Source organism: Sinocyclocheilus grahami, unplaced genomic scaffold (genome assembly GCF_001515645.1).
Source record: "Sinocyclocheilus grahami isolate Dianchi unplaced genomic scaffold, SAMN03320097.WGS_v1.1 scaffold826.1, whole genome shotgun sequence".
Lineage (NCBI taxonomy): Eukaryota > Metazoa > Chordata > Actinopteri > Cypriniformes > Cyprinidae > Sinocyclocheilus > Sinocyclocheilus grahami.
The window spans coordinates 22167-39179 of NW_015506005.1; the positions used below are offsets into that span (position 1 = coordinate 22167).

The window sequence follows — 17013 nt, forward strand, 5'->3', positions numbered from 1 at the left end:
ATGTTATCCCTGCTGTAAAAAGTAAGAATTTGCTAGTATTTACATGAAATATAACTGATGCGTCGTTAAAATTACGGACAGGTTGCGTCAATAGCGGGCACCTTGATATCAATTTGACGTCAAATATTAATCAAGACTTGATCAAAATGCTGTAACAATTTTAAATTCAGTTTGGATGGCAATTTCTTCCAGTGGTAATTGGGTGAAAATAGGAAGTTTATCCCACACTGAAATTGCTTTGATGTATATGTAGGCCAATATGTTTGATGTTCAGTTTACATCAAATCCATGTCATGTCACGGTTTTGACATCAGTTTGATTTGCATATTTGACCAGTTTTTTTTTTTTTGATGTCAATTTAATGTCTTTTCAGCATCAATTGCCCACTGCTTAAGTTACATTATATTGATCGTTAACAAAAGAAAAAAAAAGTTGCCTGTAAAATATGAAAAAGAAAAGCCATTATCATCAAAGTTTAAATCCCCTGTTGAAGTGCATGGATGATTGACAGGTGAGATTCCGTACAAAACCATTTACACTTTATTGATGTGTAGGTATGCTGTCAATTACCAATTATAATAATAATAATTTGAGTTTATCCTTCAGTCTGCAGACAATAACAAAGGTTGTTGACAATAATGCACTAAACATTAATGTAATTATTTATAGATATTATGTTATTATGAATTTGCTCTTTTGATGACATGAGGACACAATGCAATAAAATAGTTATCTTCTTTTTAAATAACACGGTGAGTTGGCCCACAGTTCCTATACAGCATTGGCTGTGGTTGCCCATTTTAAAACCAAATGAATTAAAAAGTCTTAATACTTATGCCTTACCACCCCATTCACTCAGTGTCTCTTAAAGTGCCCTCAACCCCAGAACCAGCTGTTGAGATCTTTGTAGTGCTTATTCCTTCTAATATGATCACAAATCCAACAGGCATGTTCAAGAGCAAATCATGTTTTCGTTGAAACAAAATGTTCTCTCCAGGTGAAGTACTGCTTGTACAGGTCCTCGTTTTGGTCCAGGAGTTTCAGATGATCAGCCAGTTCTTTTGGGGATGGAAAGTCATCCACATGGATGAAGGCTTTACTTGGTAAGAACTGCTCGTAGTTCTCTCTGTGCGGGCCAAGAACAACAGGAACGGCACCAAGCGCTAGAGCATTGAACAGCTTCTCTGTCACATAGTCCCTATGAATGGAATTCTCAAAGGACAGGTAGAATTTGCAAATGGACACTAAATTTGAATATTTTGTACCATTAATTGGATTTTTGAAGTGCCTGCCAAAGGCTGACACGTTAATGTATTTCACTAACTCTGCATAGTATTGTAAACGCTTAAAGTTTGGGTTAAAGTTACAATGCAACAAACTAATTTATCCTCCTTTGGGATAGTATAGTTTTACTCTTCCTCTGTGGTGTCTGTGATCCTACCGTAAGGTACTGGAATATCCCAGCGGTAGCTTGAAGTGATATCAAATAGATCCTTTAGCATGGGAAGTGGATATGAATTACTTGGAAACTCCATATTTCACCATACCAACTTCTGGAAAGCCGGTCATTGGCGTTGTGGCATATTGGATAAATCCCCACTAATTTCTCTATGATAAAACATTACCCCCATGTCCTTGGTTAAACAGAGCTCTGTCATCCCATAAATGACAGCCATGGATATCAAAAGCTGAACTGCAGGGTCCAAATCCAAATGTGTTACCAAAAGGCCACATCTAGGTCAACAGAAGGGTGTCTGAGAGTTATTCTTTCTCAGCAGATGTTCCTGTTGGGTTTGTCCAAGGTGATGTTTGCAGTGCACTTGTAGTTCTGCATCTTAACACATGTTTCTGCACTGATGTTATTTATCTAGACTTGTTGAACAAGTTTTTGGTTGCGTCGTAGTCCACGTAGATTGTAAAACATATCAAAATCATGGCAATTATGTTCTGAGTGATTACAGAAATAGTTGTGGACATTGTTTTCATAGAAATTAACTTCCACGGTGAAAAATAAGGTAATAAGGTATTATTGCAGATGCTTTAGCTATGTCTGATTTGTTTTTGAGCAGAAAAACATACAAGATATTGTGAAAAAATTCTCAAGTGTTCCTTTTTTCATACAGAAGTCTAGTCTCCAATGCTGTTTGGACCAAACTGTTCAAAACACCTTCCCTCGTGTTCTGCAGGAGAAACATACAGGTTGACAGCATATTTTTAGTTCCTCTTTGACTGCAGATGGTGAATATGTTGGAGGCGCAACCAGGGTTGAGATGATCCGGATCATTCACATATAGTTATTGTTAGAAAACACTCTCTGTCTTTTGATGCCGTACCCCTCCTTTCTCACTTTTTTGTCCAAGGTGATGTTTGCAGTGCACTTGTAGTTCTGCATCTTAACACTCAGGCATGTTTCTGCACTGATGTTATTTATCTAGACTTGTTGAACAAGTTTTTGGTTGCGTCGTAGTCCACGTAGATTGTAAAACATATCAAAACCATGGCAATTATGTTCTGAGTGATTACAGAAATAGTTGTGGACATTGTTTTCATAGAAATTAACTTCCACGGTGAAAAATAAGGTAATAAGGTATTATTGCAGATGCTTTAGCTATGTCTGATTTGTTTTTGAGCAGAAAAACATACAAGATATTGTGAAAAAATTCTCAAGTGTTCCTTTTTTCATACAGAAGTGTTATCAAATATAATTATTATTTTTTTAATTCAGAAGGACTGGTAAAACCTCTATTACATCAAAGTCTGCTCCTGACAAACGACACCGACATTCTTTGAGCATGTTTTTTCCTCAGCTTTATTTCAACAGGTGTGGACAGGCTTTAGTTAAGCATGGAATGGTGACAATGACAGTCCTCTCTCTCAATGCGAGTAAGTTATGCTCGTCTAAAGACATGTACACTGACCTCTGCTGGCAGACAGTAGGCAAGTAGAGAAGTATTAGTCTAAGAAAACATCCTCAGCCATATTCATGTATGAGGACATTCCATCAAGTAACGATTAGTCGGAGACTTCATTTGAAACCTATGTTTGCCTGAAATTTACTATATCACAAGCGTTTTACAACTTAAAAATAGATTTATCACTACCATATCTCTCTCTGTACTTGTAAATACACAGTTGTTTCTTCTTTTTTACAAATCCCATACCGACACGTTAATCAGTAAATGTAAGGCAGAAGAACAAAGAGGGGCAAAAAAGTGTTCACAACTGTCCATCTAATCTACACTCCATTTATGAAAAAGTTAGCTTTTCTGCAGATCTGAAATGCAGCCTATTCTCTAGAGAATAAACATGAACACACAAACAGGAAGATCTAACAATATGACACCGAACAAGCTGGGATGTCAGCCTTGACTGCGTTCCGAATCTGCATGTATGGCTAGGCTGACTGCAAATATCAGTTAGCGGAACATGACTGGTAATGAAATGACTAGTTGCCACATTTCTGCAGCAATACTATAAAATATAAGACAACCGTTCCAGAACCCTTGGTCATGGTCCTGTCATACGAAAAGCTGATGCATTGTTAAAAAACAGAAGAAAATTAAGCAATACAGAAAGCAATTTCACGGCTTTACATGCAAATTTACCCAACGTTTATATTGGAGGTCTGTCCCAAAAAGCAGCATGCATTGAACTTGATTTTTGCAAAGTGATAAAAATCCTAGATCAACTTCATAAATGGCTGAAACGCTCCGTCAAAGGCCGTCTTTGACACAACGCTGCCCTCCAAAACCAGTCCGTAGACAGCATGTGCACAAGACCTGCTTTCAAACATAACGCAAGCAGCATAGCTGTGCCGTCCTGTAGCGGGAAAATGACAGAAAAGCCAGGATTCACAATGCAGGTGAAGTTACGGCACAAAGTGCGAGTGCTGCTGCATGACGACAACTCCGAACCTGAAAAAAAATCCCAGGGTCCATCTTTAGAACAAACGATAAAAGGCAATCAACCTACCGGTTCCCAAAGGAGGATCTGTTACGACTGAAGGAGCCATGCTGATTTATTAATGGCAGAGCATCTGTTGGCACTTTCGGACTTTTCGTTCACAACCTTACCGGAGGGTAATGAAGTCCCAACAAACCCCCTGAGAGAACTTAAAGGTAATGGCTGTTCCCTGAAACAGGGCACGACCAGGACAAAAGACAAAAACTTACAAAAAGCAGTAACAGTTTGTAAAGTTCAGCTCACACTCAGACACGCTCTGCTCCGAGTGACACGCGTTATTCACAGTGCATAACATGGGGTAGCGACTGAGAGGAAAAATGAACAACAAAACATTGAACATGTTGCCTGACGTAGTAGTTAAGACATTTTCCAGAGACATGCTTTTTCCCATCTCAAGTGCTACGCTTTACCTATACATACAGGCTCCCAGAGCACATCCAACCAAATGTGCAATGCTACCTAGGTACTTAAAATGTCAAAAGGGGAAAAAAAAAAGTTGGCTGTTATTGATGGTGGAATGCAATACTTTCCCTCATTTCACTCTTTTCTGAGCGACGATGACCGTCCGCACCGGACAAAAGTGATACAATGGAATGGAGCTTGCTTCCGATGAGGGAATGGTTGTTAATAAGGTGCAGGCTTTGTGTCTTTAGATGTGCATGTGAGATTGTCTGTTTATGAGCATATGGGTCTGTATGAGGCACCCTCGTCGCCGATGCAGCCCGAGCGACTGGTCACAGTGTTTACCTCCCAACAGGTGGCAAAGGAGGGGCTCCTCTCATTACTGCCAAACAAACAGAGACACATATGAGTCCAAGATCAAAAATCACAGTATTCTTCCCTGATGATTTCAGTACCAAATTGAAGCCATCAGGCAAAAGCATTCAGCAAAGTTGTGCGATAAACCTACTGAAGATGAAAAGCATGCAGCAGCTCTGTCTTTACACAAGCACATGAAAGCATACGAGATCAAAGGAGGCTTTGTGCTCACTGAGAAGCATTACATCTGTATTTGTTGAAGCTTGTGTGGTTCTGAACCAAACTGCTAAGTCTAACTGTTCATTTCCTGGGACTTACCTCTGTTACCTTTGCTTGGGTATATCTTAGTGAAGTGTCTATACTCTTCTGGAGGAGGGAAGTCATCCAGAGGGTGAAAAGAATACTTGGACTCAAAATCATCTGTTGGAAGAGACAAATTGTTTTCAACATTGATAATAAATGTTCCTTGAGCAGGAACACAGCATATGAAAGTGGCATACTTGGCCACGTGGCATGTGGCCAAGTATGGTGACCCGTACTTGGAATTAGTGCTCTGCATTTAACCCATCCAAAGTGCACACACACACACAGCAGTGAACACACACACACACCGTGAACACACACCCGGAGCAGTGGGCAGCCATTTTTACTGCGGCGCCCAGGGAGCAGTTGGGGGTTCAGTGCCTTGCTCAAGGGCACCTCAGTCGTGGTATTGAAGGTGGAAGAGAGCGCTGTACATTCACTCCCCCCCACCTACAATCCCTGCCGGTACGAGACTCGAACCCGCAACCTTTGGGTTACGAGTCCGACTCTCTAACCACGACTTTCCCTTTTCACTTTACGGGATATTAGAATTATTACTGAAGGATCACGTGACACTGAAGGCTTAAATTTAAATAATAATTCACAATATTACGGTGAAAGGTAATGTAGGTCTTCTCAAAATTTGCTTCTCTATTTTTGTGAGAAAAACAGTGCAACTTGTCTTGTATTTAACAAAACTATTATATTTGTGTGGTTTTAATTGTGCAGCAGCCTTGTTCACAGCAGTTTCTCCAATTAAAAACATTTATCGTTAATAATACGCTCTTATTATTTATGATCAAATGTTTTGTCTTTCCTCATTTTTATGTAACTCTGGACAATCTCCATTAATGAACGAATGTAAATGACATACATTTTTGTTCTTTAAGTGATGTTTATGTGACGCTAAAGCACTTTTCTTAGTCACTCAGGTAAAGAGTGTCTGCTAAATGCATACAAATGCATAAAATGCCAATTTTTGGCAACAAGACAGACACATAGATTAGATTAAAGTTTCAAAGGTGCTTGACAAACCACTAGATTACATTACGGATGATCAGAGTGAGCACATGCCTGATAATGCCACTGGATGATTATTTGATGCAATTATCTTGTCAACATCGTCATACTAACTCGTCAGCATCTCATAGTCTCACTCGTCAGCATCGTCATTGTAACTTTTAAAAATATTTTTAGCTTTATAACAGGTTTAACACTAAATGTCAACGTATTTTGCATAACACCAGTGCCCGAGAATAAAGACGGGCCATTGTGAGAGTTTCAGGCCACATGACAGAACCATCTCTTGCCCTACAGGACAAGCGCAGTGCTAGTTTCAATTTGGAGAAAACATCATCCTCTCTATATGAACGAAGGATGTTGAAATGAGGATGTGACGGCAGGTGCGGGTTTAGAGTGAGCATGAATGACTCACCTACAAAGGAACGGGAAATGGAAGTGTGTCCATTGCGGATGGGCGGGGGAGGGGGCGGGGGTCCGGCTGGTGTGCGGGAGGGGGGAGGAGGGGGCTTGCCTCTGCTCGGGACATCCGAGGTAGTGCCGTGAGTCCGGTAAGGAGGTGGAGGCAGCGGTGGAGCATCCCGGCCATTTCGTGACGGCTGCCCAGGAACTGGAGGAGCTAGTAAAGGAAGTCATGTTGAGAACGTCAAGCAAGTAACAGAAAGATAAATATAGTTTAAAATGATAATTCTCATGCACAATAGTTCAACTCTTCTGAAGCCATACAACAGCTTTGTGTTAAATTATGAAGTTCCTCACACAATAATGATCATGACTCAGAATAAAGTGCCTGGATCATATAGACTGCATGTATAGTGCTTTTATGTTGTCCTTTGTGGAAATTGCGAGACGTGGTGACAATGATAGACATATGGGAAAAGAACAGCTTCAAAATACTCCTTGTGAATTACACAAATTAAACAGGAAATAATGACAGAACGTTCATTTTGTGTGAATTACACTTTAAAAATGAATCTAGAAGAACAGTATGGTTTAAATATTTGGGGTCAGTAAGATGTCTTATTTTTTTAATTTAACAATAATAGTAATATTAATACTTTTACTCCGCAAGGAGGCATTCAATTGAACAAAAGTGACAGTAATGATGTTACAAAATAAAATTTAATAAAAAAAATATGATATAGCGCAACTGTTTTCAACATTGATGATAAGAAGAAATGTTTCTTAAGCAGCATATCAGAATGATTTCTGAAGGATCATGTGACACTGAAGACTGAGTAATGATGCTGAAAATCCAGCTTTGTATCACAGGAACAAATTTCATTTTATAATATATTAAAGTAGAAAATAGTTAATTTATATTTGTAATAATAATTCACAATATTACTGTCTTTACTGTATTTTTGATGAAATAAATGAAGCCTTGGTGAGCATACAAGACGTTTTTTTAAAACCAAAAAATCGTATACACCCAAATTTTAAATGGTAGTGTAGTATTAAACAAAAATGATTAATTTTAGTAAATTAGAGAAAAGTCACACAGTAATAATTGTCTCTGGAACCACCAGATTTCAGACAGTAGAGCTCACCTGCTCCTCGTCCCGGGGGCTCTCGTGCTGGAGGCGGGGGTCTGGCAGGCTGTGGGGTGGGTGACGGTGGTGGAGGCGGCGCATGTCCACGTGTCGGTGTGTGTCCACCTGCTGAAGGCTTCTTGCTGAGTGAGTTGTGTCTCTGGGGCAGTTCGGGGGCCGCCTCGTTCACAGGACTGGAGGGGCCATTAGAAACCCCAGACTGCTGACGGTAAGGGGGCGGCGGCGGGGCCAGGGAAGAAGAAGATGAAGACAAGCGGCTGCTCGCAGGAGACGGAGGAGGTTTCACTGGTGGAGGTGGCGCGTTTTCACGCACCGGCGCTGGAGAGGGTCCTCGCTGCCCTGGAGTCGGCGGAAGTGGCTTTTCACGATTGTACGAGGGCGCTTTGGCTTTCTGCGGCGGGGCAGGAGGAGCGTTTCCATGCCGGGACATTGGGGGTGGCGGAGGTGGGGCTGAAGAGCTGTGCTTCATGCCTGCAGAGGGGCTGCTACCTCCACTGGGGGAACGGGAGAGATCAGGGAGGGATGGCCTCTGGGAACGGCCAGACTCCGGGGGGGAGTCCTGCTGAGAGGGACTGTCGGGGTCATCATGACTGCCGGGTGGACGAGGGGCAGCAGAACGAGTGCCAGGATGGTGCAACGCAGACCTGCCTGCAGAACCATCTGTAACACAACCGGTTCAACATAAGAACCAGCCATAACTACAAGGCTTATGTTAATTTGAAGAAACACCCTTTGCATATCTGAGAAACACTGGCACAATACTCTAATGACCACTGCGGAATGAACAAACATTTTTGTGAAAAACCTACAGTACTAGGAAATCTGTACACTGGAAATCTGTAACGTTTCTTTATTGGGATCTATGGTTCCATGAAGAATCTTTAAATGGATAGTTCACCCAAAAATAAAAATGATTCACTTCAGAAGGCCTTTATTAACCCCCCAGAGCCGTGTGGAGCACTTTTTATGATAGATGGATGCACTTTATTTTGCTTAAAAATCTCGACCCCCATTCACTGCCATTATAAAGCTTGGAATAGCCAAGACATTTTTTAATAACTCTGATTGTATTCGTCTGAAAGAAGAAAGTCTTATACACCTAGAATGGCTTGAGGGTGAGTAAATCATCGGGTAATTTTTGGATGAACTATCCCTTTAACATCCATGGAACCTTCAGTGGCGAGCGGTGACTTTTTTTAACCGGGTATGCTGAGTGATTTTTATTCCCAGTGAATAGGAGTTAAAACTCCCACCCGGGTGACACTACTCCAATAACAGACCATGCAAAATACACAAAAATATTTAAAATATGCAAAGTAACGTTGCAACCTTGCAAACAATAATAAAATCAGAGAAGGACTTTAACTGCAAGCGACACGAGCATACTCAAAACAAAAGGAACAATATGATGTTTGTTATTATTACATTTTTATATAGCCCACGTTTTTATACACTTTTTTTATTTTTTATTTACCGCTTAGGCAATAACGTTGACAATAACGTATATCTTTAACATACAGTGGGGAAAAAAAGTATTTAGTCAGCCACCAATTGTGCAAGTTCTCCCACTTAAAAAGATGAGAGAGGCCTGTGACCAAAAATGTAAGAAGAAATGTTTTCAGTGGACTTTTAAAATTAGCTTTGCTTGAGAAAACAAAAATATACAGTTAGAGTAGGGCTGGACAATAATTCAATATCAATATGTATCGCGATATAATTTTTTTCAATAACGGTGATATGATTTTTAAACACATTTCCGATATTTTCCCATACACTGATTTATTTGTGGCGTTTGAATTGGTTGAATAAACATGAGCACTGCACGTTTCAAAATCAAAACGGAGGGAACCGACTGTCTTCAGAACAGTTTAGATGGCATTTTTATCTGATAAAGTAGCGTTCATGAGCGGAGCTGATTTGATTACAGCCGTTACTGGAGAAACCGCTAGTTCTACCGCTCTCACAGCGCCTCCTGCTGGCAGACAATCAGTTTGCATTTTCAGTAATAAACCCATTTCCAGCAACATGCTTTTGTTGTTGCTCTATTTTTTGTTTTCTGAAGCAACTCGGAGCATTCAGATTTATTTGACAGTGATTTCACATTTCTTGTTTGTATGAAGGCTAAATACCAATAAAAGGTGAACATTTACTTATCTGCGCCATTTTTTTCCTAAAATATTATATAGTTTTATAGGAGTAGGTTTCAGAGTTGGCAAATTAATTTTTGTAAAGTTTGTAGGTACAGACATCTGTTGTGGCCGTTCTTGGCCGTTTTTATGAGGCTTTTTTAATAGTGTTCATATCGATATCGGAATTATATCATATCGACCGAAATTAAGAAATATATCGTGATATAAATTTTGGCCATATCGTCCAGCCCTAAGTTACAGTGTTTTTTTTCTTTTGATTTAGTCGAGCTGGTTTTGCATCAAACACAATGTAATTTTCGGCAATCGAGATCTGACAGCAACAGCAAATTTTTCCGCTTGGGCGAGCGCTTTGCGGACAGCTTACCTCGCGCATTAAATCAGCCGCAGACCAGCAAATCACAGAGAACGCGCTACAATCCTGATGAGTCATAGAAACAGAGCAGAGATGAGAAAACTGCGGAGAATCCGCTCGCCCGGAAGCAACCGCAACTGGTAGATTTAAAGTAAATTACTGCCGTTTGGCAAATAAATCATTGTACGTAATTATTCCTAACTCTTTAAGCTTTAAGTTACATTTCAAATGACAAGGGATCAACTTATAATCATGTTTATATGAATTATCCCATGAACTTATTCTCTCAAATGGCCTGGGTATGCGGAGCAGTCGCAGCTTATATGGACGGACCGCCACTGGGAACCTTCCCATTACACAAAAGGCTCTTTATAGCGGAAAAAGGTTCTTTAGATTTTTTAAATGTTCCTCACTAAGAAAAATTTGCGGACAGCTTACCTCGCGCATTAAATCAGCCGCAGACCAGCAAATCACAGAGAACGCGCTACAATCCTGATGAGTCATAGAAACAGAGCACAGATGAGAAAACTGCGGAGAATCCGCTCGCCCGGAAGCAACCGCAACTGGTAGATTTAAAGTAAATTACTGCCGTTTGGCAAATAAATCATTGTACGTAATTATTCCTAACTCTTTAAGCTTTAAGTTACATTTCAAATGACAAGGGATCAACTTATAATCATGTTTATATGAATTATCCCATGAACTTATTCTCTCAAATGGCCTGGGTATGCGGAGCAGTCGCAGCTTATATGGACGGACCGCCACTGGGAACCTTCCCATTACACAAAAGGCTCTTTATAGCGGAAAAAGGTTCTTTAGATTTTTTAAATGTTCCTCACTAAGAAAAATTTTTTCTTTTAAGAACTGTTCACTGAAAGATCCTTTGGGGAACCAAAAATGGTTCTTCTGTGGCACTGCTGTGAAAACACCCTTTTGGAACTTTTATTTTTAAGAGTGTATCTTGACCAGTATCACCACTATGAACTATAAGCGATGTGAAGATTTTACAAATTCTCATTTTGTACACCAAAAGCATATGGCGCACAACAGAGGGTGTGAAAATGGCAATTTTTGAAAGAACTATTCCTTTAAATAGACGAAAACCAAACATTTTTAACAATCAACACACCTCCTACAGGTCGCAATTTTGGGATGCCACCGTGAAACACCCCTCCCACTGGCTGGCCCGGTGCAGAAGACCCTCCGCCACTTCCTTTCTGCTCTAAAAAAAACACAAAAAGTTTTTAATGTATTTTGATCAAATATATGCAGTCTTGAGGAGCAGAAAATAATTCTTTCAAAAACATAAAAAAAATAAATAAATCTTACCGACCCCCAAACTTTTTTACAGTAGTGCAAGTAGATCAACAGAAAACGAGAACTCTCAACATGATTATATAAACGACTTTTTACTTTGGTGAGAACTATCCAGTTAAGTAAATGCACTGACTGTAGGGTTGTGACAGTGAGGAAATTTTCCCACCGGTTAATCGACGCGTGACAACACCGATAATACCGGTATCACCGCGGGGGCGTTCCCTCTTTTCCTCGCTTTTAAATAGCTTGTAAAAGCTGCGTGCACATTTTACTTTCACTTTCAAATAGAGGCAATTCGGCGTAAAGCAATTGTTCGTTTTTAGTTCGTTTGAATTTTCCTTCTTTTCCTCGCTTTCCTTCACTTTTATATAGCTTAAAAGCGACGTGCGCATTTTACTTTCGAATTAGCGGCAGTTTGGCTTCAATTGCTTGAATGCAACAACAAAATACAACGTCAAACTCACTTTAGCCTGTATATAAAACAGAACTTTCATTAACAAAACAAATAAAAATACACCATGCTATAGGGCAGGCTATGCCTAATATAAAAAAATAACTTACATAAAGTTTAAATAGGTATACAAAACAGGAAATAATAGGCTAAGTAAACGTATAATATATAACCAAATAAATTAAAAAACGTAGAACGTTTATTAGCAAAACGAGTAAGAAAGCTTGGAGGCACGGCATACACCTTGATGTAAAAAATAAATAAATAAATGACACAAAGTTTAAATAAAGTAAAAATCAGCAAACAATGTGGAACTAATTAAATAAGAAACAAATGTTTAAAAAAACTTCCAAAATCACCATAGATAAACGGCAAAAGTCAACAGGCTTTTCAAAATCCAAAATATTGCTAAACAGTCGCTTTTGCGTCTTGTTTCGAAATTAAATCATCCGTGATCGTCTTGTCTGTCTCACCTCACTCTTCTTGTCAGTCAGCTCGACTCGCTCTCCTTCACTGGAGAAATGAAATCTGATCTGTGATGCAACTGTCGTTCGGCATGCTGCATTGAACAGCTGAGTTCAGTTTTTAATTGTAGTGTCTGTTCTTTAACTGAACTAAATGATTTTTATTACTGTAAAAAATCAAAACAACGGTGGGGGTTGGTGACGCGGTGGGAAAGTGACGTAACTGGTGTTGCGGCTTAACACCGGTATCACCGTCTATCACGGCAAGCCTAACTGACTGTTGTATCCAGTTTAAGGTGTGCATCAACAATAAATTCAATACGCCTATCAATATGCTGAACTATCAAATTCATGCTGTTTTTCCACTTATAAAAATTATTTTCTCATGGCTATAATATTATAAAACAAACACCTCTGACTGCACACCAACGGGTTGCGGCTAACAAGCCTTCATCAGGGTGAAACAAGGCTTTTTATATTTTAGTCATCCTTGAGTGCCTTGGCTTTGCATGATTTTTATGAGTTGATCTCTCTCTTATCCAAAGATCACCAGGATTTGAAAACGTTTTTTTTCACCTCAGCAGAACATTTAGTTTTTTGTGTGTCTTATGCTTTTCCACTTACTCTCAATCATAGGTGCACTCCTGTCATTGACAATGCCAACTTTCTTTAAATTGGGCCCTTTGCAGATATCAGTGAGCAATGCCCCTCTGCCCTTTGCTTCATCTCGGCTCAGCTTGGGAGGGGTTGTGTTTGTCTGCGGAAAAGCGATTGTTTATTTTTTGTTCAGGTCAAGTTTTCACAGAGGCATATGAATTTTGAATTGAGCATGCTGTGAATATTTTTAAGGTAAGGTTTTGCAGTTCCCAATAAAGTTACCAGCCAACTATGGCACTTTTCCACTGCGTGGTACGACTCGGCTCGGTACGGCTCAGTACGGCACGGCACGCTTCGGCTCGGTTTGCGTTTCCACTGCAGTTCAGTACCGCTTTAGAGTGGGCGGGATTATTCACATGTCCCCGCCTCTACTACCACGACTCCTAAAAAAAATTTTCATTCCGCATCGCCCCATCAAGCTCTCGCTGGATCCGCTCCTCTGCTATCAACGAGAGGAACGTCTGTTCTTCCGCAACAGACAACAAAACTTTTTGGTTGTAAAAAAGAAGGTGTGCTCGTTCAAAACAGTTGCGTTCGATCCTTCACTGGCTGTGCTGATTTAAATCTAGCGGTTCTTTTGTGTTTGTGTCGCAAGTTCAGTGACGCAGGTAGTGACAATTCTCTCCGGCCAATCCGTGATCAGCAGAGTTTACACGTCACGGTTTGGTAACGGTACGGTACGCTTGGAACCCCAACCGAGGTGGTACTAAAAAAAGTACCAGGTACTGTACCCAGTGGAAAACCCCCCAAAAGTGAACCGTACCGAGCCGTACCGTGCCGTGCCATGCAGTGGAAAAGCGCCACTAGAGAGTACTTACCTGGCTAAGAGTTGGGGGAGGAGGGGGTCCACCTGGAGGTGGAGGGGGAGGAATGGGCATCTTGGATCTCTGTCCGGTGATTACAGCTGAGAGTGTAACACATAAAACTTCATGAAGACAGTTACCTAAAGAAACAGAAAATTAAAGCATAAATCAAACGTATTAAAACTTTATATATATTGTGTGTGTGTGCATGTGAGAGAGAGAAAGAGTATACATAGGATTATTCAGAATAATTGGGTCATTTTTTCCAGCCATCTTTATATATGTAAATACAGTTTTTAAAGAGGTTTCCAAGCCTGCACTTATTTGATCCAAATAAGTAAATTTGATCCACAGTAAGAACAGAAATACTGTGAAATATTATTACAATTTAAAATAACTGTTTTCTAGTTGAATATACTATAAAATGTAATTTATTCCTGTGATGCAAAGCTGAATTTCCAGTCGTCATCAGTGTCACATGATCCTTCAGAAATCATTCTAATACACCGAAGAAACATTTATTATTATTATCAATGTTGAAACAGTCGTGCTGCCTCATATTTTTGCATAGACGGTGCTAAATGTTTTTCTTTGATGAAAAGAAAATTCAAAGGAACAGCATTTATTTGAAACCGAAAGCCTTTGTAAGATTATAAATGTCTTTACGGTCACTTTCGATCAATTTAATACATCCTTGTTGAATAAAAGTATTTGGGTGGTGGTGTGTATATATATATACAGAATATGCATCACATTTTCTAATAAGATAGACAACCAAGATGTTTATCATTACAACCGAGCAGATACTGATCCATATCCTTCTTCTGCTTTTAATCATAAACCTCTTATTTAATAAGTAAACAAGTTAACAACACACTAGAGCTCAGATAACATCTGACAGCTCGTGACTTCATCTGAACGAATTCTTATCCGTAATTTATTTCTTTCCGTACCATTCTGTTGCTTTAGAAAATGAATGGAAACCATAGTAACTATAATTATTATTGTAAAATATATACGGGATGTCCGCATTTATGATGCACATGATGGCTAGAATAAAGTTAGCAGTTTACTGTACAATAAATGAGTGTCGCAGGCAGCTATGGTAACTGAGTGGAAACTAAATGATATTACAGTTAGCATTAGAATGTAAACAACACGGCCTGCTGCAGGCTACGGCCATTTAACCCGTATACTCTTTTCAGCTCATTTCATTGCCTAGAAAATGCATTAAATATCAGTCATCACATGACATTTAAATGCATGTCCCGTGTTTTATTTGCATATTTATTTGATTATGAATTAGCTCGACTTTGACTTTAGCCGAAGCTTAGCTTAGCTTAGCTTAGCTTAGCTTAGCTTGGCCTCCAGGTGCGTCCGTCGCGTCAAGACGTTTCCTGCCGACGGTGCGTGAAGAAAACTTTCCGTCGGTCGAACCCGACATAACGTGTTTATGTTATGAAATAATACAACGTTTGTGCCTACTTTTTTCCCGCAACGTCCGATGTTTTCGCAAACCGGACTCCCGTCACACATGATCTCGCGCGTCAATCGCCTTGATTTGCGTCCCCGTTCACACCGGAAATTACGTCACTGTACATCTCGGCGTGAAAATGTTTATTATTGATTTTTAAAAACAGCTAGCTTTATTAAATAATCACACGCAAAGAAGCGAAATTCTGAGTGCTCGGGATTATTTTACTAGAGTTTTATTATATTATACTCCGCTAAAATGTATCGTATAGATATTTAAGATATCCTTTTTTTTATTATAATTTTTTTTAAATATATATTATACAATATTATATTGAATCCCCAGTTTTCTGACCTTGTGAACATGGTAGTTTTGTTGGGTAAATATCACATCCACACGCACACATACATAAATAAATAAATAAATAAAACCCTCATTAATTTCTTCATGATTTTGTGAGAATGTTTTGAAAGTTTCAAATACTTCAGAAACAAAAAGTGGACAGATCATTCGCAGATCACTTTAAAAATGAAAAGTAGCCTATATTATCATCTTCTCGCCATCTGAAACGGACTTTTATAGTCAAGAAAAGTTCAGTTGCAGTTTTGCTTCGTGCAGATTTCATGCATATTTCATTCAGGAAATACAAATGTAGTTATTTTATGATACTGATTAACAACTCAATCCAGAGTGTTAATACCAGTAATGCTAAATGCTGCCACGTGATAGTGCTATAGGATGTATCATATTACATTGATTATGTGGTTAATATTATTATCTTGATTTATAAGATTTTCTATTCATTATTAGTGTTATATGCGTATTAGCTGCACAGGAAACACAGCATATTGTTTATGTATTACAGTTTGGCTGGTAAATATATATATATATATAACATACTGAGAGAGCAAGACATTTTTGTTTAATACTGTGCCACAAGTGCTTTTCCATCATTTGGGCTGGACTATGAAGAACGACTCTCTCACAACACCAAATTTTCTTCAAATAATAGGTTAAATGATGTGTGTTAAAGGGGCTGATCAGATAAAATGCACCAGGTAGGCTTAGGGTTGGAGTGTCAATACAAATAACTACTTCAATGAAACAGTAAACGCAAACCTGGATAGTATGTCATTTATATTTTATGAAGATGGTATCCAACATTTATGTGCAGCCTCTGGCCAAATGTGCTTACTTAACAAATGATCAGTCAAGGAGTCATTCAAATTATGACACAATATGTTTTTATGTACATAGTACTAGCAAATGTATGACTGTAGTTGTTTCACCTTGAATGAAAGTCAGGGAGCTGAGACAGTTAATATAATTCAGTTTATTTATTTGAAAACAAACAAAAACACCGTCAAACTAAAAATGTTCAATGAAAATGCATATTCACTGTGACTTCCTGTTGACATTCCGTGCATTTTTTTTCTCTTTCTTGCAGGTGGGCATGTTGAAATGATTTACTATATGATAACAGCATCTTCAAGAGTGTAATTATCACTAAATATGCAGAAGAAGAGAAGGCCAATCAATGCGACAGTCGCAAAATATTTGATTAAATGTTAAAGGAATAGTTCACCCGAAAATGAACATTTGCTGAAAATGTATTCACCCTCAGGCCATCCAAGATGTAGATGGGTTTATTTCTCCATCAGAACAGATTTGGAGAAATGTAGCATTGCTCAGCAATGGATCCTCTGCAGTGAATGGGTGCCGTCAGAATGAGAGTCCAAACAGCTGA

General features: G+C 39.1%; 1 protein-coding gene and 1 pseudogene across 1 annotated transcript; both read right to left on the minus strand.

Moving 5' to 3' along the window:
- Positions 1-876: 876 nt before the first annotated feature.
- LOC107562498 (alpha-(1,3)-fucosyltransferase 9-like) lies at positions 877-1734 on the minus strand (annotated as a pseudogene).
- A 1057-nt stretch (positions 1735-2791) lies between these two features.
- Positions 2792-15389, minus strand: LOC107562512 (WAS/WASL-interacting protein family member 2-like). Its single transcript, XM_016247138.1, has 8 exons — positions 15278-15389; positions 13808-13932; positions 12957-13089; positions 11230-11322; positions 7596-8258; positions 6461-6664; positions 5041-5142; positions 2792-4747 (listed from the first exon to the last, which is right to left on the minus strand). Exons 2-8 carry the CDS (start codon positions 13865-13867, stop codon positions 4707-4709), a joined length of 1296 nt encoding a protein of 431 aa, XP_016102624.1. The 5' UTR covers positions 13868-13932; positions 15278-15389; the 3' UTR covers positions 2792-4706.
- Positions 15390-17013: the final 1624 nt, after the last annotated feature.

Bases quoted from the DNA above. Each gene is read 5' to 3' on its own strand.
- LOC107562512 (XM_016247138.1), bottom strand. From the start codon at position 13,867: ATGCCCATTCCTCCCCCTCCACCTCCAGGTGGACCCCCTCCTCCCCCA. The intron at 5,143-6,460 runs GTGAGTCATTCA...CTCTTCCAACAG, and splicing joins CATTTCCCGTTCCTTTGTAG to ATGATTTTGAGTCCAAGTAT. The intron at 4,748-5,040 runs GTAAGTCCCAGG...TTTGTTTGGCAG, and splicing joins CCCAAGCAAAGGTAACAGAG to TAATGAGAGGAGCCCCTCCT.